At 42.3% G+C, this 25,466-nt stretch overlaps 3 protein-coding genes across 4 annotated transcripts; 1 reads left to right on the top strand and 2 right to left on the bottom strand.

Moving 5' to 3' along the window:
* Positions 1-356: 356 nt before the first annotated feature.
* On the bottom strand, positions 357-14,737 carry lck (LCK proto-oncogene, Src family tyrosine kinase). Its single transcript, XM_076748455.1, has 13 exons — positions 14,603-14,737; positions 12,693-12,805; positions 11,728-11,791; positions 10,974-11,064; positions 9,608-9,706; positions 9,358-9,461; positions 8,626-8,775; positions 8,375-8,527; positions 6,218-6,397; positions 4,015-4,091; positions 1,629-1,782; positions 1,260-1,391; positions 357-1,176 (listed from the first exon to the last, which is right to left on the bottom strand). Exons 2-13 carry the CDS (start codon positions 12,798-12,800, stop codon positions 980-982), a joined length of 1,509 nt encoding a protein of 502 aa, XP_076604570.1. The 5' UTR covers positions 12,801-12,805; positions 14,603-14,737; the 3' UTR covers positions 357-979.
* A 2,272-nt stretch (positions 14,738-17,009) lies between these two features.
* On the bottom strand, positions 17,010-19,440 carry fam167b (family with sequence similarity 167 member B). The gene is made up of 2 exons (XM_076748849.1): positions 19,107-19,440; positions 17,010-18,688 (listed from the first exon to the last, which is right to left on the bottom strand). The coding sequence occupies exons 1-2, from the start codon at positions 19,389-19,391 to the stop codon at positions 18,425-18,427; spliced, it is 549 nt and encodes a 182-aa protein (XP_076604964.1). The 5' UTR covers positions 19,392-19,440; the 3' UTR covers positions 17,010-18,424.
* A 1,177-nt stretch (positions 19,441-20,617) lies between these two features.
* Positions 20,618-25,457, top strand: LOC143331889 (myotubularin-related protein 9). Of its 2 annotated transcripts, XM_076749060.1 has the most exons (11): positions 20,618-20,860; positions 21,210-21,266; positions 21,914-22,022; positions 22,228-22,353; positions 23,018-23,191; positions 23,276-23,493; positions 23,613-23,774; positions 23,915-24,056; positions 24,483-24,703; positions 24,823-24,974; positions 25,309-25,457. In XM_076749060.1, exons 1-11 carry the CDS (start codon positions 20,676-20,678, stop codon positions 25,407-25,409), a joined length of 1,647 nt encoding a protein of 548 aa, XP_076605175.1. In that variant the 5' UTR covers positions 20,618-20,675; the 3' UTR covers positions 25,410-25,457. The 2 variants fall into 2 exon arrangements, with proteins under 2 accessions (XP_076605175.1, XP_076605176.1); XM_076749061.1 differs by lacking the exon at positions 21,210-21,266.
* Positions 25,458-25,466: the final 9 nt, after the last annotated feature.

Raw genomic sequence — 25,466 nt, 5'->3', positions numbered from 1 at the left:
AGTGGGAGTTATACCCAGTTTATGTAACATTACTGCTTGGTTGTTTAATCTGTGGTGATGCATCATATTTAATAAGTTCATAGGTTTTGCATATAGCACATTATAGTAAATAACTCCAACCATCAAATAAATATGGTATGGCGAAAGGTATCAAATGTGCCTCTAAAATTAGGTGCAATGTAAGCATAAGGTTGAATAAAAAGAAAATAAAATGGTAGAACTCATGGACAGCACAGGTACCTCAGTGTTGGCGTAACTGTATCTATAGTTACATTTCAAAATTACTGCTGCTGATCATATGTTCAATTTTAAATGACTGTCATATTTATTTATTTATTTCAATAGAGGTGCAGAATATGTTGCCAATAGCACATGTGATCAAAACTACAGAGTTGAACCGTGTTTTAATTTGACAAATTTCCTTAAATGCACAAATAAAACTTTTTGTACTTTATGATATGACACAGTATTCTCTGACTGGTGGTACTTCGTTTTAGGTCAAGTGCAATGGGTTCTGCTTTATTCGCTGTAACATCAGACAACATCCATTTTACTGTAAATTAAAAACAATTAGAAAACATTTATTAAACTGCAGAGGTAAAACACAGCTGAAGCAGTTTGACAGTATTTACATCTTAATAATGAGCACCAGGAGAGCAGCTGCTTATTCAGCTACATCAGTCCCCAGTCTATTCAAGCAGCACAGTGATCACTCTCCTTGCTGCTGTTGGCGCTTTAGTGGTCCAGCTGTTACAAGAGTTTCTGGTTCACGGTTCCACACATAAGATTGCTGCAGAAACAAAGTACTCTGATTTGGGAAATCTCAGTGTGTACTCTATCAATATGAAGGCATGTACTCTTCAAAATAATATTATTAGTAATAATGGTGATAATAAAAATTCAGCATCCACCTTCACAGGCTGTGCCTTTAGTTTGAGTACATCTATCGTATGTCTTTATGTCTTTTGGCCCATCAAGGCTATTCCTGGTACTGCCTCTCTGTGGCAGTGAAGAAATCCTCCAGAACACTCCTCAGGTACTCGAAGGTGGGCCTGTCTTCTGGGTTTTCCCGCCAGCACAGACACATGATGCTGTAAAGCCCATCTGGACAGTTTTCTGGCTTCGGCATTCTGTAGTTCCGCTCCAGGTTCTGGATTACCTCTGGGTTGGACATACCTGAACAGAAGGACAAAGGTAGGATCAATGGATATGATGTTCTCAAAAAATGAACTAGCAGAGTTAAGTGAATGAGTATTTACCAGGGTAGGGTATGCGTCCATATGTCACTATTTCTGTCAGCAGGATCCCGAATGACCACACATCCGATTTTATAGAAAAGGTGCCATAGTTAATAGCCTCTGGAGCAGTCCATTTGATGGGGAACTTTGCACCTTTGAACACAGGAGGCAGACAAAAAAGCATGAACACTTGGTGGAGCTACTGCACAGATTTTCATCAAGCTTCACTCTTTATGATTCCATTTGAAATCCTCCATTGCCAAATCCAGAAGAAAAGAACATTGAAATGAAACAAATAATAATCTATGAGAGACATTATTTAGCCTGGGAAAAGCTGCCATGGGCTCAAAAGAAGATGTGATGTGCGTGATCTCTGCAAGGCCTCGTTACCTTCTCTTGCTGTGTACTCGTTGTCCTCGATCAGTCTTGCCAGCCCAAAGTCGGCAATCTTACAGATGAGTTCATGAGACACCAGAATGTTGGCTGCTCTCAGGTCTCGATGAATGTAATTTTTCTCCTCAATAAAGGCCATGCCATCAGCCACCTGCAGGGGACAGCACATTATTAGACAAACCCTGTGTCCGTTTGGTCAAGCATGAAAGGGATGACAGTGAGGGACCTGTGTGTGATTTAGTATTGTGTAATATGTGTTTGTGTTGGACAGATGAACAGAAAGTTTCCCAAACCTGGGAGTTTACCACTTCCCCAGGTCAATTTGCTATACCCTTTACCTTTGTACTCCACCCACATGCTCCACCCAGGTGCACAGCTGTGCTTGCTCTATTTCCTGATACTTACAGCTACAGCCCTGCCTTTACCTCGCTGACAGACTGGCTGATTATTCTAGTGGCCGTGTTTATGATTCAATGAAATACTACATGAGTCATTTCCTCGTAGGCAGACTTCAGAGAGGAACTGATACAACACCTAATGCACGAGGCATTTAAGATGATGATTTCTACAGAACTCACCACCCACAATCAATAATCATCAGTGTCATTTGTGTCTGTGTTCACATATGTAACTGTCTATGTTTTTCTGTGTCAGTTGTGCACATTTCAGACATAAGAATCTGTCACATAGGTCTGACTGGCCCTGGGGTCTTGTCAGAAATGTGAGATATACGTATTTTGTGGGATGTGTGTTTCGTGAACTTCTACTGTTGTCATGACTTCCCACTCAGGGAATGTAACACCTCTTTACTCCTCATCCCTTTCATTTGATTGTGGTATGAATCAATGTAACACTTTGAACCACTGTTTTGCATTCATTAAACTAGGTCTCGGCTTCACTCTCCTTTGAGTAAAATCTCAAGTTCTTCTGATAATATACATGCACATACACATAAAGCTTGACACATAAAGATCTGGACACTGTCTTAAGGTGTTTGATTGGATGTAGGCAAACAGTGTGTGTGGAGAGCAAAAGAAGTGGAAAGTATTGGCCGGAATACATCGGAACCCACCAGCAAATGTCTCATGATGATTTTGCTTTTTCTTTATCATTATTATTATTATTATTTTAAATGTATCTGCATTAATAAAGATATCTGTTTTTTTGGGATTAGATGAAATGTTGAGTTGTTGTCCCCTTTACACTTGTTGCTTATTGGACTGTAAATCTTGGCCTGGATATCTGTTATCTGGATATTTGCTGGTTATACCGGAAGCCACGAAACATTGGCTGTTGCCCCCAGATGCTAAATCGTAATCAGAAAATAGCCGATGGGTTCTGAGACTGCATGATGATGATGAGTTACCTGCTTAGCACTTCTACCACAAATGCTGTCGGTGCATGACAACTGTATATTTCTGTAAAATATGTTCACCACAAAGCTCTGCATAAACTTCACCTCTGCACTGAGCCCTAAGGCGTCGGAGAATCTGCCTACTCCGGATGAAGAACCTTGCCTCTTGTTAAACTTCAGTCTGTCTTCCTGTGGTTGAATTTTCCATTCCCACACCTAAGGCCTAAGTCAGAAAGTTCCCACACTGACATGTAACATTTCAAGAGGTAAATGTGGGCATGATTAGAGGCTGACATTTTGGGAAATACTCTTACTCACTTTGTTGCTGATAGTCATAAGAAGATAGATACAGGTCTGCCTGTACACTAAGATCAAAACTGGACCCATTAGCCGGTTAGCTTTGCATGAAGATTGGGAACAGGGAGAAACAGCTAGCCTGTTTCCTCTTTACTGTAGCCTCATATCATTATGACAGTGATATCAGTCTTCTAATCTAACTCTTGAGAAGAAAGTGTACTTTCCAAAATTCTAAACTATTGTTTTGACTTGCAGTATATATATAAAAAACATGTTCAAACAACTGGCTTAACCGACCAGATAAGCCATTTAAAATGGATATTCACAACATGGACTGTGCGTCATGGTTATCACGTTGGCAGGGCTGTCGCAGAGCATCTTACCGTAGGTTAACGAAAGACAGGAAGACAAATTCAGAGACATTAAGTGGAAAATCACTATCATCAGTTTCAGGTTTTGTCACCTAGCCCTGATTTTATTATTTTAGCTGAGTCTGCACCTCGTGAACACATAGAAGATGCAGTGTGACGCCTGCACACACACCCATCCACCTCTGTTATTACAAGATTAGTGTTGAATGTGAGCCTCATTATAACAGTAGCCAGTTTGCTGTCTATGGGGATCATGTTGAGAGAAAAGGGAGTGAAAGAAAGGGGATCTGGTTGATGGAGTGAAAGCAGTATAGACACAGAGGCATTGATTGTAGAAAAGAAAAGAAAAGAAGTGTCTTGCCTGAGACGCCATGTCTATCAGAGTGTTCATGGGCAAGCTGCTTCCCTCCGTTGTTTTTAAGTAATCCACTAGGCTGCCTGTAAAAAGAAAAGCACTCAGTCATGTTTTTATTGACCCGCTGCTGCTAACTGATCTGAACAATATGAACTTATTTCACAAGTCATATCAAGCTCAACAGGTGGACTCCAGCAACCTATTTCTGCAAATGAAAAAATGGGTAAACTAGGTTACTACCACCAGTACATCATGAATACTACACATGCATACACTTGTGTATTGTGCTGTATTTTAAGGTGCTATGCACAGAAGATGACTTTTGTTTTCATTGGAAAGCAAAAGTCATGCTTTGTCCAGAAGACTAATGATTTTTTCCATGGTAAAAACACCACGATTCCCCACAGACATAAATAGACAGAGCTGGACCAGAATAGCAGTTCAAATCAGAGAACATAACACTGTGAGGAAGTACACGCAACATCAGTCAGGTTGATGCATAGTCTCTGACAGCGGACTCTGTTGAGTTTGATTAGCACAAAACAATACCTCTGCACGCCAGCCAACCAAGTCAAACCAAAGGAAATAGTTTAAGAGGAATGACTGTGCCAGGAAAGAGGAGGCCTTTGCTCCTCTGCTTAAGTCCGGAAGACTGCTTTTGAAGTCCGAGAGCCAGAGGAACGCTCTTTGTCAAGGTCACAAAGGGAATCTGGGATGACACGCCTGTTATTTTCCATCTTTGCTGTCTTCGATAATAAGAAAAAAAAGGGACAGATTGAAAAGATGGGAACTCCGAGCCATCCTTTCTCTTGACAACAGAGGCGACAATTGTGTCCTGTCCACACGTGGATCCCAGACAAAGAGGCAGCCTCATGTAAAGCCACTGCTGGTGGTTTACAGGCCACACATACAAGACTATACAAAGGCACTCCATTCAATTCAGCTGTAAGGCAGCTGCTGTGTTTGTGACAACATCTCTCTATGCATTTTGTTATTGTTCCTCCCAGTGAAAAAGAATTACAAGGACTTCTGAGGTTAAAGTGGGACAGATGCTGGATCACTTCCATATGACTGCTGCATTTGGGCATTGTAAACTGTTACTCGACATGGAGTTTGCGATATGGAAATATTTTATTACTTGTGTTTATGATTCGCAGTAAATCCACATGTATTTTGTTACGTAAGAAGGTACGCTGAACAAACTGGCATTGCTGAAGTTGTTTACTACCACAACCTCGTAGTGTTCCAATATTTGTGCACATGTGTATGTGAGTGTCTGTGGATGCATGTGCCGAGCACAGACTCTGGAAAGAAGCCAGGCCTCATCAGGGCTGAACAATAACCCGGTGAATCACCCTCTCCTATTTTAACCCCTCGTCTTGGACCGGTCAGGAGAGACTTCCCCTCGGTGAGTAAACACCAGTGACCCGTCTGGAAGGACCCATGAAAAGAAGCGAAAGTTCACGTTTGCTTTGAAACATTTTAGCACAGAGCAGCGAATACAGGAGGGTCATGAGGAGAAGCTGAAAATAGCCTATCAGAAGGTGGGCCACTTCAGCAGAGCAGCATGCTTTGGGAGGCAAGTCTGATGACTTAAGCTCCTTTATTTAGGTTTGTTCGCACAGCTACACTGGCTTACAGTCACAGGTGATCCCTGCACTGTGCTTCTCATATCATATGGTTTAATCAAACACAAATAAGACGGCAGCTGTGGTTGATCAAAAAGCTAATTCAACAGAGTCAGTGGAGCAGAGCACTCGTCTGAAAACACTATGACTCATGAAGAGAGTGAAACTCATGGGGCGGCCCAGTCTTTTGTTGAAGCCTGTGCTCTGGCACCCAGACACCGATAACAGATCGACATGTTTGATCCTGACTATAGAACACTTTCTTTGTCTATACTCCAGGCACAGAGCTCCTGATGACACCATCTTTGGTGTTCAGTGGATTAATCAAGAGATCAAGGGAATGATCATTTCAGACAGGCTTAGACATATTTGAGGTGACTAAGCTGAACTGAAAGGAGCTGGTATGATCACAGAAGGACTTCTTTTTAATTGATTGTCAATGAGCATTCATTTCACAGAAACACCCTGGATCAGGGTTTTCCTTTTCTTTTGATGCCTTCCGTGATATCTGGAATCCCTTATTAATGGTTAGTGTTATTAGTAAAATGCCAGACTGTGACACATAGAGTATTTCTACCCACCATTTTCCATGTACTCCGTGACAATATAGATTGGCTCCTGGGTAACAACAGCAAACAGGCGGACAAGGCGTGCATGCTGCAAGTTCTTCATCATGTTGGCCTCTGCCAGGAAGGCTTCCACCGACATTGTGCCCATCTTCAGGTTCTTAATTGCCACCTTCCTGTCATTATTGTAGACACCTGAAAATATACATGTAGACATCATTGAGTTTCTGAAAGGTACTGATTAAAACAAGGCTAAGCGTATACAGCCATGCTAGCAGTACTGTGAGGCTAAATGCTAAAACTGCTTTCCTAACTTGCTCCCAACATGCTAACGTTAAGCAGGTACAGTTCTTTCCATATTGCAGGGTAGTTGCATGTTTTAGCATGCAAAGATTTGCTAAGTAACACTAAACACAAAGTACATGGGAATGTCATTAATTTTGCAGGTATTTAGTCATAACCCCAAGTATTTGGCTGATTGGAATTTCCACCTGATGATGTTGATAAAGGAAAAGTTTAGGGATCACAAAAATTATTACAATCCATCTTGAGGGGAAATCAGGTTGGAGTTGCTCAGTCATTTCACTCAAAACTATAAACGTCAACCTCATGATGACGAGGACGAAAAGTCAGGGGATCACATCATCTGGTAACTGTAAACATTTGCACCAAAGTTTGTGTGATTGCATCAAGTGGCTGTTGAGATATTTCACTGGATAAATGACAATTTTGACCTGCTGGTGTCACCCAAAGTCATTGGGAGTGATCCTTTAGAGACCATGAACGTAAGTACCAGTTTTAATCACAATCCACATAACAGCTGTTGAACTATTTAACTCAAAACCAAAAAATATCAACCATGTGTTGGTGCTGCAGTAGAAGGTCAACAGGGTTCATCTTCTGTTAATGTCTGTACAAACTTTCATTGCAATCCATCTATTATTTGCTGAGATATTTCTGCCTAGACCAAAGCGGTGGGCTGACCGTCATTTCCCTCCACAGAGCCATGCTGCTAACACTGACTGAACACATGAATTAATATGCTGCAATTAATGTGCAAGTAAACCAGGAAAGCTTTCATCTCACGTTGTAAGTATCATAAATGCAATTGTTATGTCATGGGTTGTGATAAGATATGTGCTAAACTGACTTCAGTTCCATGTGACTTTCATGCAAACAGGATCTGATTCCAGCTGCGGTACACAAACACTCCTGTATATCTTGTCAACCAAACCCTCAGCCAACCAGTTTTATCTTTAGTCATCTAACACGCTGAGTATCTCACACCACGCATAAAGCTCAGCAACACTGGGAACAAATTACAGCCACCATTCAAAGCATGCCTCCATCTCTTTTATCTACAATGGAAACATCCCAGCTATAAAAGATGGTTATCAAGTATTTTCATGTTAACTCACAAGAATAAACTTTTCAAATGACTGTCACTCCCATCATTCAAATATGCCCAGTGTTTGGATGAGGATAAAGAAACAAGTACAGCGCCCAGACTACACGCAAGAAGATACTGTAAATAGAGAGTGGCTGTGAAATGAGGACTAGTTCCATGGCTGGCAATGTTTAGCTCTCTTACAGTGGTTTGTTTGGGATGTTGAATAGTGCTGGCAAATGTGGATGGAAAATAGTAAGGGGGTTGTGGCACAGATTATTTCAACTGCTACCCTTGTGATCAAAACATGCTGCCCTCTTGTTTAACTTAATACTCCACTATGACAATAGGCATTCATGAAGTATTGTACAGAGGCAATTCTTGCAATCCGTGAACTCAGCGGAAAGGTAGATTCATGCAGTTTGAGTGATGTTGCATAACAGGGATAATAACTCACGTCATTCTCCAGTTTACCAGCTCGTATACAAGCCTACAATTAAGGTCTGTGTTGAGGAAATGGTTCTGCATACACTGCAGAAAAACCCTGCTGAAAGGCTTTCTAGCAGACACAGTCAAACCCACAACTTGACTGAGCAACTGGGCTTCATGCATGTGATGTGTCTGTGCAAAATGATCCAAACTCCTACGTACAAAATGGAAAATCTACACTTCAGCAACTGAATTTCAGTTAAGAAATCAATTATATCCCCACATTCCTTTATGAATACCCACAACCAACACTTCCTCCACTCAGTCTTTTACTTTTCATCTTCTCGGTCACTCACCCATCCAGACTTCTCCAAACTGTCCTGCTCCAAGCCTGCGCTCCAGCTTCAGGGACTCACGGGGAATCTCCCACTCATCCTGCCACCAGGGCTTCTGTGGTGCCCTCGACTGACACGGCTTCATCAGCTTTGTGCATAACCCATCTGACTCGCCTGGTTGACAGACAGAGAGAGAGGAGACAGGTTGAAAATGATTCAGGTGAAGGCCCCCATAGTGATCAGTAACCTTGAGTAATTCCTTCAAAACCCACGTGAGTGATGCTGGACAAGCTCCTTCAGCGAGTTAAAGGATATCTTGGCTGTGATGTAGAAGCCACCATTGTCCATGTTGCGGATTCTGTAGTGCTTGACTCCCTCACCAGTGTTGTGGTCCAAGTCCCTGATTGATAAGGAGTATGACCCTGGAACAAAAAGGAAGCATAATCGAATGTGAAATGATGCAGATTTTGCCTCAAACATCTGAAAATGACAACTAAAGCATTATGTGTTGTATTTAAACATCATTAAATCGGCAGGGCATTCATTTTAACAATGCAGGAGCCAACTTAACCAGCCTTAACACTGATTTTAATATGTATTTAGTAAGTTGACCAGATTTTGGTCTGCTTGACTGTTCTACAGTGCAAAGAATATTGACTGGGGTTGGCACTCCATTGTTCGTGCTGCGTTGGTAACAGAAATAGAGGCATGATGGAAACAAACATGTGCAAGTCTCAACATTTTCAGCAATAAAGCAAAACTGAAACTAAATAGACGACGTGGGTTAGGAAACAGGAGGGGTTTATGGGAAATGGGTCTGATTTTATGTAAGACTCAGAGATAGAGGATTCCAGTCATCAAATGCATTTTCTCACTTTGCATGCTTATTTAAAAATGCTACATGTAGCACCTTTGAGCAAATGTAACCGACCATACTCATACACACTACGATAGATTATCATGTGTAGGCTGTGTATTAGCTGGTGCTATGACGACCACTTCACCTGGGGTTGTCTCACTCTCTCGAATCAGGAAGGAGCCCAGCGTATTCCCAGGAGCAAGGAGGAGCCTCATGGCTTCGTTTCTAGAAATGTTCTTGAAGAACCACCTGCAGCAGAAACACACAACATGCTTCATACTTTGAGCTAACCACTTCCCTTCCCGCTGGGACGCAGCATGCACTATGTGAGAGAGTGTTGAGGTTGGGTGACATGGTATTGAGAGCAGCATGATTTTTTTTGCAGTGTGACGTACGGCTCAGTCTCCACCGTGGTCATTGCAACAAAGTTGTGCGGGATGTAGCCCTGCTGGCCTGTGGTGAGAGACTCTGCCAAATACCACTCTGGATCATCCCTGGGCAGATGAAGAGACAGCAATGAGTCAGTTTATGTATTTGTGAAGCCTCATGGCAGTCTAGATGTTCTACGATGAACATTCAGCAATGAGTACCTTCAGAAAGCTCTTTCAATTGGCCCCCACAGTGAAAAAAGGGTCTTTGTAATGTAAATGATGACTGCATGAAATGAAGCGCATGACATTTACATTGTCTTACCTATCAGCAGAAGAGACATAAGAGACTACAGAGAAAAGAGGCGTGCTAGCCACAAGCTATACACAATATACATCACATTTGTAAACGCTTTAAGGCATACAAGAGGAACATTTCGAGTAAACCTCCATTGAACCCCTCCCACCTTTGAAACTTTTGTCTTGCCATCAACCCACTGGATTTTGTGTACTACATCTTCCTTCATTATAGTCTGGTGCAGCGAATGCAAAATACGACATTTCTGTCACTTTAATTCAGCATATTTCATGTTTTGTAGTGCCAGAAAAACAGGCAAGTCAAGTTTAAAAAATATTACAATCCACCTCAACAACAACAACACGTCTGCATGTAATCATAGAATGTGTAAAATCCTCTTCATGTCATTTTCGGCTCACCTCACGACATTTCCTGACATTACCAAGGACATGACTTAATGGCCCTGAATGAAATGAGACTCCATTAGAGTTTGCTGAACCACCAAATAAAACCAAATTAGCCAGTCCTCTTCAGATTTAAATATTTATAGAGCCAAAAACTAAAATAAAAAAGCAAAAACATTTTTCTAATAGCTTGTCGCCCATGAATTTTATAGCGAAACAAGCGCACTTCAGATGTGTAAGCTCAGCACATACCTTTATTTCCTGTATCTGTATGTGTTATAGGAGTGTAGGTTTTCTCTTTCAGAACCCACCATGTAATCATGTGGCTAAACATTTCTGATATTTTGGCCTTTATTCAATAGTTGACACCAACAAGTTCGCAAGACACATGGGGCAAGAGTGACAGGTGGATTGAGATGTAACAAGTTATGTCAATCTCCCTAAGACACATATCATAAATGATATGTGACACATGTGAATGTGTCTGCTGTGAGGATTCAGGATAGATTTTTGGAGCTGTGAAAGATAGTTGACAAGGATGCACAGGGTTTATCTTCCTAAATACATCGTCGTCCAACACACTTAAAGGTGCTGTGGGGGTGAGTGGATAGTATGCGAGCTTTAGTCTAGGGCCTAAATATTAGAATAATTCTTTTTACCCAGCTTTACTGTATGTTAGCCAGCAGCTTACTTGTTGAGGATCTTGAGTTTGTCTCCCTTTTCAAAGCCCAGGTCACCATCATGGTTGGGTTCATAGCTGTATATGGCCACCACCAGGTTGTCTGCAAGAGGAATATTGTGAGTTTCAGTTAAATGAAACATAGATGAAACACACTTGAGGTTGTTTTTACTCACAGATGTGACTGTTAAAATAGAATGAAAGGTTATTTATGGAGAATTTGTGATGGGTGCCCATTAGTGAGGTGCACAGAATCTTAAACCAATTCATACATGATTCCCCAAAACTGCATTTCGCCTGTGTGGCAAATGGAAATTTCCTGTTGGCATCAAATGGTTTTCTTTCATCTTCCATGACTACTGGAGTTAGCATATTTTGTTTCCAAAGGGAATACAACCCCACAAGGAGCTACGAAGAAACCCTACTTGCAGTGATTTCCTTTTTTTCTTCAATACAAAATGTAATACAGCTCATAGAGGAAGATGATATGGGACACTGCAGGATGTGAAGCCCCAGCCACAGCAAAGGTCATGAAGAGGCTTTCTGGTGAGTTAGAGGTGTTAATTGAATCCACAACTAAATCATACAATGAAAAAAGTAAATAAATTGAAATTGCTTTCTGTATGCAATGATTCGCAAAGGCTCTGCAACAGAAAAACTATAAAGCAGACTCAATCTGTGATCACTCAGAAAGATTAGCCAATGAGATATCAGATATTGCACAATCATTTTAGACACATTATTATATTAGACAGTATCTTGTCACCTGGTAATGGAGAAGTAGGAGGTGAATGCTGTGACGGCTGAAATGGAGTCAGCTGGTCTGTGTACTGGTGAGAGGGAGACAAGGTTAGACTTGCATTTCAAATTCAGCTTTTCAGAATAAGCTTTGCACATTTCTGGTTTATCTCGTCGGTTAATCATCAGCAGTTAAGGTTCTTCTCCCAGACAAAATGCCTCGATGTATTGTGGCACACACAGGTGTTTTTCTCTTTTATTTCTAATCTAATGGTGCATCTAATTCATGCAAAGGAAACAAACAACATTGAGAGAATAATCATGTTCCCGTTTAATCACACACACAAAAGACAACTTCCTTGCGGTTTTTCACTTTTCTGGACTCAAACATGCAGTAACATTGTAGTCCATAATTTCCTTTGCAATCAATGGTCATATGATGACACAACATGAAAAGAATGGTGTGAGCCTGTGTAATGTTTCACACTTGCGTGTATGGTCACTCACATTCAACCATACTAACAACCAAAACCCATTCATGTGAAGTTCATTTAAAGGTTGGGACGCTGTCTCAAACCTAAATAGAACAGACTGTGATCATTTGCTAATCTTTTTAGACATAATTCTCAACTGAAAACAGCACAAAGACAGTATATTTAATGCTTTACCTCATCAACTTCATTGATTTTTATAAATATCTGCTGAATTTGATGCAGCAACATGTTTCAAAGAAGTTGGGACAGGAGCAGCTAAAGACTGGGAAAGATGTGAAATGCTCCAAAAACACCTGTTTGGATCATTCCACAGGTAAACAGGTTCATTGGTGATAGGTGATAGAACCATGATTGGGTATGAAAGGGGCATCCTGGAAAGGCTCAGTCGTTCACAAGCAAGGATTCTGTTTCTATCTACAAGTGACACATGTCCATGTTCGTACACATAGACATCACACAGATTCATGCCTGCACATACAATATGTTCATAAACACTTACTGGATTGCATGACTGGGGGGCTATGGGACAGTTGCAGTGTTCACAGATTTCATCCAAGTTCTCGATCCATTCGTTGTCTGAATAGTCCGAACTGCAGTTACATCCCATCTTCCCTGCAATTTAAAGGTTCACGTCATTTTTCAGAAGGTATGGTACGGTATGGTTTGAAGTGTTCATGAAATAGCGATCACTCATTTTTTAATTGAAAAGATCCTGTGATGGAATATTTTCTTTTAGGCCGCCATCTTAGACAGCTATGGTGTCCCCAAACAGATGTCTCTTGAACCAATTCAAGACGGTTCAAATTATGGAAATTAAATGTCGCCAGCAAATAGAACAATTTTAAAAACAAAGCAGACCTCTTCCATGGTTGTATTTTTCATGGTTGCCTCCTGTCAGAGTGGTGGATTCGAACAGGACGCACAAACTGTTTTCGTTTCCGAAAACTGCTTGATTCGGATGTGACTGAGGGCCTTGCCTCAAAATGGAGGCTCGGCGGTGATTCGAGCTGGAAACTAAGAGCATAACACCTGTAAAAACTTCCCTTTTTGACACTCCTTTGATACTGTATAAACATGCACACACCAGTCCAATAAAATCACATAAATCACACACAAAACTGCGACACACTTCAACTTTTTCACTACCACTTCCACCTTTGCAAATCACAGGCCTTTACGTGTTTTAGCTGTAATTCAGACCTGAATAGCAGACTCTGCAAAAGTCTACAAATTCTAATCTTGTATAATCCATCTTGTATATAATGTTTTGTATTGTGTTTTACACTGGTGCCCTGTACGAACTGGCTTTCTAAAGCTCACTTGGCTCCCATTGGACCACTCATGGAACAGGGTCAGTGGGCTAATCGCAGCAGACGTCTGTCCCAAAGGCTCAGAGCCGTGAGAAAAATCTGCAGTGGCCTGACCCGGCAATAACAACACACCACTGTACTGAGACCCCGAGGAGCGAATCACTGGAGGATCACCGGGGTATGGAGGGTTTTGTTGAATGATCAGCACTCCTACGCCTGCTAGCCAGCACGCAGGGAGTCACACAAACAAAGTCAGCATTTTCCATTGAGGGGCTACCCTCGTCTTTTTATGATCTGCAGCTGAAGGCCTTTCCAAACAAATACTGATGATTGTTATTGTTTGCAAAGTATTATGGGTATGTGATTTTAAGTGTGGCCTGTAAGACATTTGACTTGGTATGAGTGAAGCTTGTGGACTAATACGTTTTTTCAAAAGACACTGAGAATGCTGTAAACCAAGAGAAAAACATTTACACACTGAAAAAAAAAAGACATTTTTATGGGGATTTACTTGCCATTGTGCCAATTTCATAGTAGCAATTGGACATTTCTCAATCAAATTTAGTACTTCCCATGTGTGTCAGCTATGAATTTCTAAAACACACAAATGTCTGATATTTATATTAGATTTTAAGACCAAATGTTGAAGATAGATTTATAAGATCCAGTGCATTTTTCAGTAGAATTAAAAAGCATTCTATTGTTCTAATGTGGTCCCATCTTCTTTGTAATACTGATTTTTATCAACAGTAACACAAGATGACACAAGCAGTACTTGAATGTGTTACTATCTTTTTTGTTAAATCGTACACAACACAAATGGAAACAAAATATGGACTTTATCTAATTGTCCATTGAGAGATAAGATTAGATTACTTCTGGGCGTGGACATTATTCTTCTGTGTACGTCAATTTTCAAATTGCGATATATAAAAAAAGTAAAAAGATTAAATCCCTTTACCAACTCGAAAAAACTCATCTGACTTACGGGGCATATCTTACATAGCACATGATAATGTTTGGTTATCTGCTTTAGTCACAGTCTTTTCTTTCTCTATGTTCTATGTAACACTGAGAGAATCACAAATTCAAAACTCACCTCTTGAAATGTGAAATGTCTCTTCAAGCGCCCGATAATATCAGATTTCAAGCACCGCCATAGAGATGTTCTTCATTAAACGGTTCTTTTTGTCAATTTAGCAGTTTTCGAGCTTTTCGCCACAGGAGCCCGGGTGTAAAAGTGTCATCATCCGCTTCTCTTATTATAACTACCTCAATGCAGGGAGTGCTGATGTGTGCCTATACACACACACACACACGCAAGCACGCAGTTCAGAGGAGAGTTTCCTGTCGTTGCAAGGTTGAGGGTTGCAGGCTTTGAGCAGGTGCTTTACCATGCAGCTGTGTGTGAGCAGGGGGGAAACGTTACAGGCTCCACGGTAAAGGGGTCAGGACAGCACCCCTCCCAAAGTGGGAACCAAGATGTGGATGTTCCAATACAGTTAGAAATGGAGGGTGGGGTAGGCTGTGAGACAGTGGTGGGGCTATATTTGTATATTTCTGTTCTACTTTTGTGTATAACATCTGTGAGCCTGTGACCTTTAAGGTGAGGAACACCATCAATGTAGGGTTGAGGCGGTGGTCCAAGGGTTTTTTTCTTCTTACACTGCCAGAGGGTATTTGAGAAGATACACGATTTCAAACAGGATCAGAATGATCCTGGCAGTCGTATGATGAATTATTATAATTTGTTATATTTACAGTAATGCCACACAAAGGACCTTTTGGCAGTTCTGGACAGTAGTGTTTCCTGTGTAGTGGTTTCAAGCTTCAGTATCAAGACAACAAGAAAGCAAGGCTATTTTTGTCAATCACACATGTGGTTTGTGTCAGATCTGCTTGTGGCCAGCAAACCATTTAAAAATAGACCTTGGTTTTCTTTGTCAGGAAAAAATAGACAAAATTAGAAACATATATGAGGCAAAAACAAAAATGCCAATCGGTGAATGACCCTCTTACAAATTGTTATCTTAACCAAAGCTCTTTGTTGAGTGGGGTCCACATCATGGTCACGTTTAGCCCCGAGAAGAGACATGAACTCTCAAGTCTCTCAGATTCCTAACAGATGCTCAGCCTGTGCACTCACATTTTCTACCTTTCAGACAGCTCTGCTGTGGGCCGCTTCTCTTGTGGTGAACGGCTGCTTCTACAGAGCATGCACTGGCAGGAAGTCAGTCCAAACAATACAGGAAGTGCACTGAAATATGTGCTTAGAAGACTGCCACAGAATAGATTAAGTGCAACTTGCGATAAAACCACCTCAGCTCACTCTTTTTCCGTTAAAGCACATAAGTGTGTAAATGCAGCAGGGTGGTTGAAGTAGTGTCACTTTTTTAACACTCAGTGATGTGCGTTGCAGAGCTTTTCACTGAGCTGATTTCAATAAGACAACTAGCAAATAAAAAGAAGCACGTTCATATATGTTGTATTTTATCTGTTTCTGACGGCAGGATCTTATCACACACACATTCCTCCTGATAGAATAAAATTGTGGATCATCTGGCACATCACAAAGAGCCCAACCATCTTTGGAGCTCAGCTTTTGGCAGACCTTTTGAGCAATAAAGGGTGTTCCTAGTTTCCCTCGGCCACAGTTGTCACTACTTCCAAATGTGGTTGGAAATCACATTCTGTTACGCAATCGAACAGAGATATATATGCAGAAAGTTTTCCAACCCTCCTCCCCACCGCTTCATGATGCAGGTGCTGGCCTCTTTCAAGCAAGCGAGCGAGCGCCGCTTCTGTTTTGCTGCTGAAGCTTACTCATGTACACTTTAACACAGTCTTCAAGCAGTTGAAATAGCACACATTATGAAGTTAGTTCCAAAACAAACTATATCCTTTATTTACACACTAACATCACTTTCTGCTCATACGATGACATGTGGGATGATGTGGGGAAAAGGTCATGGGAAACTCTTTGCAGGGCAGAGCTGAGTGGTCTGAGAAACATGAGTCTGCAGCACTTTATTGTAAAAGCATGTACCGAAGAATAAGGCCTCGGGGTACAATACCTCAGCTTCTGTGCAGCTTCCATATGATCTTCATTTCCACTGTTGAGGTCATCCGTGTCCTGAAGTATGCCACATTATGTACATTTCAGCAGTTCTAGTTGTGCTCTCATTTCACACAGTGACCGCACTCTGCCAAGGCATATTTGGTTACTTGTTCAACTAATTATGTCCAACAATGTCTGTTTTTCTGCACATCCCTCTAGGGCCCCGTTCATATGTTTGGATATTGAAACAGGTCATGAATTTCTCGCAGAAAGAAAGAAGAGACTATTATGCAGGATGGCTTTAAGACCAAGGATGGAGTTGATGGAGCATGTGGTGACGTTTAGCATAAATAAGAATGATAGTAAATTGCACATAAACAGATATATTACACATACCAATACTGTAAATGCCAATAAAGTATAATAATCATTCAGATGTGACATACAGTAGATATGGCAAGGTGTGTTTAATATTGTGTTGTACATGCTACAGAAAATTGTAGGTTACATTTGAGGCATTTTGCTTTTATGCTCATTTGTCATGTAAATACATTCATATTACAGTAACATGATTTAACAATCTGCATAGAATGACAGTCATGATAATTGTTTTTTGCTTTTTTTTTTTTTTTTTTTTCATTTAACACAGTTACAACCAATGTCAAATATCATAAGAAAAATATTTTATTCGTCCTACTTACTGGTACTAATAATATTAAGCTATATAATAAAGCTCTTAATTTGCCCCAAGTTACCCACTGAGCTACAAAATATACTTGGTCACTGTCCAGCCATATATAGTTTCAAATCTGTGCTCTGCAGTATCTGGATATGGTAATGGAAAAACACAATGCTTGAGGCATAGCCTCCTGGGTCCTGTCACTGCGGTGCTGAAGCTGTGGAGATATTTTTGGTTTGTGAAGGAGAGGTGTAAAAAATGGTGGAGTGTGACCTCCTGCTTCCTTTGAGGATACTGGCGGGGCGATTAACCTGATGAAAGCTTGAACCAGACATGCCACATTTATTTATCTCAGTCAACTCCACACAACAGTACTAATAATGTAAAGCAGTGGTTCAGGCTTGTAACCTCTTAGAATGAAGTCTACTAGCCCCTCATCACTAGATGCAACCAGTTCAATCAACCAGAGGGGGGTCTGAAGAGGTACAACTATTGAGCAATTGTCTAGATAAATGGAAAAGGCTATAGAATTTTTTCTTTCTTTTGTCCTATCCTCTTTATTGCCTCACAACCTCTCAGATTTTTCTTGTGGCCTGTCATCTGGGTCCCAACCCCTAGGTTGGGAACCTCTGATGTAAAGTAATCTGACCTGTGTACCTGTCTGAAAAGCTCTCCAAGACACTGTCTTTGTCCTCTTTTCTGAAGTGAGCTTCATATTTCTGTGAAATCTCTCAGCAAGTCAGCGCTCCCTGTAACTGTGATGTACTTCTTTGGCACATGCAAAGCTTTGATTTTTACAATACCAAAGCAATGGGTATAAGATACTGAACATATAATGCCCAAATATCTACCTTTACATTTCTGTCTAGCTCTTAGTCTTCATCTGCTCTGATAAACGTTGCATTGCACAAAGAGCAGTCAATAGTAGAGCTGCACAGACTCCATTCGCCAAGAAGGTGTGTTGGTGTTATGGGTGGTGCCTCAGCAGGCCTGCTTCCCTGTGAGTGTTCCGCCAAGGTGCACATGAAAGAAGTCATTTTAATTTCCACCCAGGGCACCAATAACTGGCTATCACTCTATCACCAGAGCACCTCCAAACGAGGAAACAGCCCTACTAACTGTCCAACGCAAACACAGAGGAGGTGGTGGGAACATCCTCAGTAACATAAACAAAGGTGGAGGTTTTAACACAGCGAGAAGCGTCTGGAGTTGATGTTCATCTTGGTGAGGCCCAGGTGTTTGAGCGGGGTGGACAGAGCAAAGGCAGCCTTCATAGGGATGTCACACAGCAGGTCCGACTCCTCGCCGCACTCCTCCAGCTCGTAGGTTGCGTCGTCCAGCATCTCCTTGTGGCGGTCGCACACCTGCTCCACCTTCAGCCGGTGGATCTCGCCACGCAGGCGGATCAGCTGACGGGCCAGGCTGTTGTCCTGAACCTGCATCTCCCTCTACGGAGGTGAGCAAGGGAGGTTGAAAAGAAAGCGAGCCATCAGTGAGACACCAGGAAATACGTGTTTGGATTTGGACTGTCATCCTCTTATCAAGGTGTTTGAATCACTGGTATGTGTAATATACGGGCTGCAGCCTGAGAGCGTGAGAAAACAGACTTCAAATTGTTTTACAAGCTGTTTGTTTGAGATGCATGAAGTCAGTCATGCTGACTCCTAATGTAAGTCATGCAAAGCAGATCACTGACACCTGGAGATGTGAGTAATCTACCTGAGAGGTGAAGCAGGAAGATAGATCTACATGTATTTCACACATACACTGGATAGGTAACTTTGGAAATCTCAGCATTTTCAGGACAAAAATGAAATTTTCAGCATTAGATCTTTGGGTATAATTAAATGCTCAGGAGTCACTCACCAGCTCTTTTCTCAGAAACTCCAAAGCATCATCAATAGTGTCAAAGCCACAGACGTTGCGCACAACCACGTCTGAGTTTTCGTTTCTCTGAGTTGCGGCCATGGAACCGACTTGTCCTCCAGCGCAGTGTGCTGATCTCTCCGTCCACGCTCGGCTCTGTACCCGCTCCTGCCACTCCAGATAGGATGGTCTGCGAGTCTGTAGCTTCAGCTTTTCTGTCAGTGCTTTCACGCTGTCCAGATCCTCCGTGTCGGAGGACTCATCTCCGAACTCTTTGAAATCCATCTGCGCAGTGATGAATGCGGTCTCTGGGACGCTTTCTGGACTGGCGGCTATTGGCGAGAGCGCAACAGGTCCTCACCTCCTTTATATGGAGATAAGACGCAGTGACCGCCCATCCCACAGAGGGCATAGAGGCTGGATTTATTTGCATGTGAGGAAGCCAGACATCCAGTGAAGCTCAGTCATATTCTGATTGAAAATACAAAATAAAATGAGATCATTCAGAATTTTAAAGTGCAAACATTTTGGGAATCAAGCGTTATTACATAAAATAGAGCACAACTTTAAAGTACTTGCACCTTTCATTTGTATTACTTTACACCTTTACTTCAGCAGTGGTGGAAGAAATCTTCAGATTCTGTAAAAGCAACATTACAACAGTGTAGAAATATTCCATTACAAATCTGCACTCAAAAAACCTACCACAAAATCTAACTTCTACTTGAGTACAAGCACATTAGCTAATGCTGCTTAGTAAATCCACTGTACTGCACTACATTTTTTTTTTTTAAAAGGAACCATTGAACTTTCTCCAAGGGGTATACTAATAATTAATATATATTACATACAAAACTGATCATCTTACAAAACCGGATGCATGATATAAACCGCCAACAGCATAAAAATGGATGCATTTTTTTCAACTTCTATGTTTTTATACTATTTTGTAAAGCTCTATTTCGACAAGCTACAACATTAAAATGCAGCATGCACTCCTGCGCATCAGCACAATAATATAGCCTACATATAATATTATTCTGAAAAGGGGCATTGTGCAAATGAGTAGCCTACTTTTAATACTCAAACTACAGAGGCTTTACTGAGTGGGGTCTTCATACGTCGTGGTTTCACTACCTCTACGTCCTAAGCTTAGCTACGCTCATCCAAACAAACAATAGACTGTGCTGCCATCTAGTGGTCGTTTATTATAAAACAAGCACATCACTGCTGCTTCCTTTCTGTCTCCCCACAACATACAAAAACTTTTAGCAGCAATATGTGACACATCGAAGCCTCGTTGCAGGAAAAGCGCACTTCCGCCTTGTGCACAGCAGCCTCGCGCTCTGCCACCTGTGTGCGAGAAGGTGTTGACTGACAGAAAAAAAGACTATTTATAGACGCACTATCGTCAAACAAACAGAGCGCTCCTGCAGTCTTACCCAATCGAGTGAGTGAGCAGAGGAGGGAGTTGGCTTTCGTTTTCTTACCAGAGAGGAGAGGAAGTGATTTGAAGTGGTCAGCAGAAGTTGAGCAGCGCAGGGTTTTTGGCTTTGTGACGGGGAACTGATGGAGTTTTCTGAGCACATCAAGACCGCCAACGTGGAGGATGTTGTGCTCCGACAGCCGCTACACCCGCCGAGCAGAGGAACCCTGTGCATCACCGGCCACCACCTGCTCTTCTCGGACAGGGAGGAGGGCGGCTCTCGGCAGGTCTTGCTGCTCCTCAGGAACATCGATGCCATTGAGAAAAGGTGAGAGAGGAGGGCTGACAAGTGGCAAGTCATCACTGCAGCTACAAAATCATCAGAAAATGAACATAGTCAACAACAGAGTACATTTGCTTCCATTTGTTTCCCAAAACATTAAACACTTGATTAAACAGAATTCATTGTGATTGCTTACAGATTGCACCACGTAATAAGGGGTTTGGATTTATTCGATCTTATTTTAGATTATTATAATTACAGACATGTAAAACAAGTAACCACACTAATCAACATAACTAATCAACAGTATCCAGAGCTCTCTCTACTGTACCATTGAATGCTCCAATATCTAATGCATGTCTAATTCCATTATTCCTCAAATCTTTTTAACCAGTGTGGAAAACCTTTTGGCCTATTCGGGCCTCTTCTCTAACACAGCCCGCAGTGAAAGGTTGGACATCGTTTGTGTTGCCATGTGTCTGCTGTGTGCTGCTCGTCTTGCCCACAGTGCTGAAATAGGAAATTTGCAACTCTGATTTCGCATCACCTTCCACATACACACATACACACACACACACACACACACACACACACACACACACACACACACTTGTACTTCTATCCTTGTAAGGACCCTCGTGGACATAACGCATTCCCTAGCCCCTTACCCAAACATTAACAATTAATTAGCTAACCTTGACCCTAACCTACACCTAATTCTAACCTAACCCTTAAAACTAAGTCTGAACTTTAAAACAGGCTGTAAGATATAGCAAATACAAGTACACACACATGCAAACAAATAATGCTTGCTACTAACTACTAACTACTACTAGCCTCATGAAAGCAAAAGCAAAGGGGTTGCATACACACACACACACACACACACACACACTCGCACACACAGCCCAGCTGACTGCGTTCATCTTCCTTTCCTGTTGCAAGTCAAGCTTTCTGCACTGCCAGAGTCAAACCATGGAGGGTTGGGGGGGTTGACTGGGCACATGGGTGTTGTTTCTATTGTTTTGCATCAGAATCGTTTTGCTGTGTGTGTGTGTGTGTGTGTGTGTGTGTGTGTGTGTGTGTGTGTGTGTGTAGGATATCTGGATCATCAGGGACAATTACCATTAAGTGTAAAGATCTGCGTGTCCTCCAGCTTGACATCCCGGGCATGGAGCAGTGTCTCAACATTGCGCACTCTATTGAGGTAGAATAAATAATCTAATAATCCTGCTAAGCCCTGAAACACATCACACACTGATAAGGAAATCAGTATTTTGTTTCTGTTTTAGGATGGGATCTTACATCCTTTGCTTGAATATGGCATTTCTCACTATTCCCTCCTTGCTCACATCTGTGCTTTACATTTGATAACAATCATGTCTCACAACAGTCTCTCTGTCTTTCTCTAGACCCTGTCCTGTCTGGACAGTGTGTCGTGGATGTATCCTTTCTTTCACAGACCCTCTGATCGCAGCCTGCTGGACCAGTGGGGCCTGTCATCCCCTGAAAAGCACTACAGTCAAATGAAGGAGCTTGTAAGCAACATATAAAACCCTTCCAGTATAGACTTGTTTCTGCTGTACAGGAATGCAATCACTCAACACAGGCAACTTGATGTGATCCAAAATCCACATGACAGGAAAATGGCTGGGAAACTGAATGTCGGGGTCAAGAGTCAGGATATCCCTGTTGCTTAGCTTTCATTTGTTTTTCCTTAACTCCAGAATGTGCTGCACACAGCTTGAATTCATGCTTAATGGACAGACACCTTGCTCTGGGAATAGCGTGTTGCTATGCTGAGGGGTGGACCCTGAGGGCAGCATTGTTGCATGTGTTTTATGGGAACAATGTTCTCAGAACATGTAGGATGTCTGTAGTATTCATCCAGCGGGCCTGGTGACTGTCCTTCATCCTGAATTAAACAGTTAGAGCTTGCATATCCACACACGTCCGCCATGCTGATTCCTGCCATTTCTTTCTTGGCACGCAGCGGAGTCTGGAGTGCCTGGAGTCATAATGTTAATGTGAAGTAACTCTGCAACAGTCTGAGACTCCAGACAATAACAACTTGTCATTTTTACAGATGGATTAAACAAATATGATATCATGTGTTTATAAGGGACTTCACTCTTTTTTTTTTTTGCTAGTCATGTGTCACTGTGACCAGCCCTCATCATCCTCACTCTCCTCTGTTTGCAGCATGATAGGTGGAGGCTGAGCACAGTGAACAGAGACTACTCAGTGTGTCCCTCTTATCCTCCAGCTGTCATCGTCCCCAAGAACACAGATGATGACATGCTTAAGAAGGTGGCCAAATTCAGACAGGGGGGACGCTTCCCTGTCCTGTGCTACTACCACAGGAAGAATGGCATGGTGAGGTGCTCCTATGTATCTCCACTGCTGAGCTGCAATTCACACATGCAGCTATACAACTCTAATCAAACTAAACCTTTTCAGGTAATCATGCGCAGCAGTCAGCCGCTGACAGGAGCCAATAGGAAGCGCTGTAGGGAAGATGAGCACCTCCTTCAGGCTGTGATTGACGGCTCAGATAAAGGTTACATTATTGACACGCGCTCCAGTCAGCAGGCGCAGCAGGCCCGGGTGATAGGCGGAGGGTTTGAGTCCAAATCGTCTTATATCCACTGGAAGAGACTGCACAGACAGATGGAAAGGTGTGTGTGTGTGCATGCAGAGTGTTCAGTGGGAGTGGATGCTGTTCATCATTTTATGATCCTGGTCTGTCCCATCACACTCACCTCCTCCACCTTATTTTCTTCATATGTATGTACAGGGGAAAAGCATTGCAGGAGAGCCTAATTAAACTGGTGGATGCCTGTGGTGACTCGTCCCATAATATGGACCGTTGGCTCAGTAAGCTTGAGAATTCAAAGTGGCTGTCTCACGTCCAGACTGCCTTGTCAACTGCTGGTTTGCTGGCAGAGTGTGTGGAGAGGTAGGAACTACACCCACAGTGGTTGTCTGTGGTGTGATTACAGATGGTGTAAATTTATGTCTTGTTTCTGTAAATGCAAATTGTACGCAAGTAACCCATTCATGTGAGGCCTGTCAGCAGCTTCTACTGTTTGTGTCCAGGGACGGTCATTCAGTTCTGGTTCACGGCTCTGAAGGGACAGACTGCACTTTGCTCATCAGCACTCTGGCTCAGCTCATCATGGACCCATGCTGCCGGACAATGGAGGGCTTCCTGGCTCTGCTGGAGAGGGAGTGGATACAGGTGAGAGCGTGTGTGTGTGTATGTGAAAGACTGGAAAAGAGAAAGAAATGCTTCTAACATTCACAGTTCTGCTGCAGTGCTGTCCCCTGTTTATCAAACACAGTGCTTATTACCAAATATCTTGCTCAAAGGATATTCCTTCACAGTCTTGTCTTCACCCTCTGCTCCAGTGATGCACAGGGTGACTGATTTTTCAGATATCTTTATAATCCACAAGCACTCACTGTTTGAAGGTCTTTTAAGGCAAACTTATGTCATTGTTTGTCTACACAAGAACCATGAAACAATATATTCAGTCTTACAGACCAATCAAATAACCCACAATTAACAGTAACACGACAGGTGGCGTGGCTGAAATAAGATATGACTCAGGGTGTTTGTGTGCGTTGTATGGATGTTTATATGTGTAAGTGTTCTTCTCTCCAGGCCGGACACCCATTCCAGCAGCGCTGTGCCCACTCAGCCTACTCCCATGCCCGCCTCCAGCAGGAGTCCCCAGTCTTCCTGCTGCTACTGGACTGTGTGTGGCAGCTGTGGCATCAGTTCCCCCTGGCACTGGGCTTCTCTGAGGCGCTGCTGCTGAGGCTGGCGACAGAGGCCTACGCGTCCAAGTATGGCACCTTCCTGTGCAACAACCACCAGGAGAGGTCAGTCGTACCTCTCAGAGTGACTGGGCATTGGGAGTTGATGGGTGTCACAATACCCAACTTTGGCGTTCTTTCAAACTAACCTTACTGCACCTTCCGACCTCACTCTTCCCTCTCAGGTGTGCTCTAGCGGTGATGGAGAACACTCACTGTTTGTTCCAGGCCCTGTTGACACCCAGGGAGAAAGATTACTACTCTAACCCCCTGTATGAGCCCACTGAGCTAGCAATCTGGCCCTCAGTCCACCCTCAGTCCCTGCAGCTTTGGAAGGGTAAGCTTTGTTTGGCACATGTATTCAAACTTGATCTCATGTTTTTGTCATGTAGTTACTGTCAACAGTGTAATGTTGTAATGAAATTAGAATGCTGTGTTGATAATGCTTTAGTGTTGGGCTGCAGCAGTATATGGGTTTCATGCTGGAACGTGGTATGGAAATTGACGATTATCATACCATATGCATTTGCTTATCTGCGATATTGAATTCTGCTGTATTACTGTCATTAAAAACATATTTCAAGTTTTGTATCTGTCAGGACGTAGTATTTTTTTTGTGAAACAGGATTTTACTGTGATGGTGTTGACTCAAACCCATGTCTGATCCTAAGGCTTCTTTATGAGGTGGACCCAACAGGCTCGTCACCTTGAAGAGGCTCAGGAGGAAATAAGGAACATGGTCATTGAGTGGGGGAAGCTGGCACTCAGCTGATGGCCATTCAGTCTGTGAACAAGCACGACGCTCAGACTCACCATTTAGAGCATGTTT

Source organism: Chaetodon auriga, chromosome 14 (genome assembly GCF_051107435.1).
Source record: "Chaetodon auriga isolate fChaAug3 chromosome 14, fChaAug3.hap1, whole genome shotgun sequence".
Lineage (NCBI taxonomy): Eukaryota > Metazoa > Chordata > Actinopteri > Chaetodontiformes > Chaetodontidae > Chaetodon > Chaetodon auriga.
Note: the sequence above shows the minus strand (reverse complement) of the source record. Positions and strands in the feature narration are given on the sequence as shown.

Bases quoted from the DNA above. Each gene is read 5' to 3' on its own strand.
- LOC143331889 (XM_076749060.1), top strand. From the start codon at position 20,676: ATGGAGTTTTCTGAGCACATCAAGACCGCCAACGTGGAGGATGTTGTG. The intron at 22,023-22,227 runs GTAGAATAAATA...GTCTTTCTCTAG, and splicing joins ACATTGCGCACTCTATTGAG to ACCCTGTCCTGTCTGGACAG. The intron at 24,704-24,822 runs GTCAGTCGTACC...CTTCCCTCTCAG, and splicing joins TGCAACAACCACCAGGAGAG to GTGTGCTCTAGCGGTGATGG.
- lck (XM_076748455.1), bottom strand. From the start codon at position 12,800: ATGGGATGTAACTGCAGTTCGGACTATTCAGACAACGAATGGATCGAG. The intron at 11,792-12,692 runs GTAAGTGTTTAT...CCCTCTCACCAG, and splicing joins CCCCCCAGTCATGCAATCCA to TACACAGACCAGCTGACTCC. The intron at 1,177-1,259 runs GTAAATACTCAT...CCTTCTGTTCAG, and splicing joins TGGACGCATACCCTACCCTG to GTATGTCCAACCCAGAGGTA.
- fam167b (XM_076748849.1), bottom strand. From the start codon at position 19,391: ATGGATTTCAAAGAGTTCGGAGATGAGTCCTCCGACACGGAGGATCTG. The intron at 18,689-19,106 runs GTGAGTGACTCC...TCACCTCCGTAG, and splicing joins AGTTTCTGAGAAAAGAGCTG to AGGGAGATGCAGGTTCAGGA.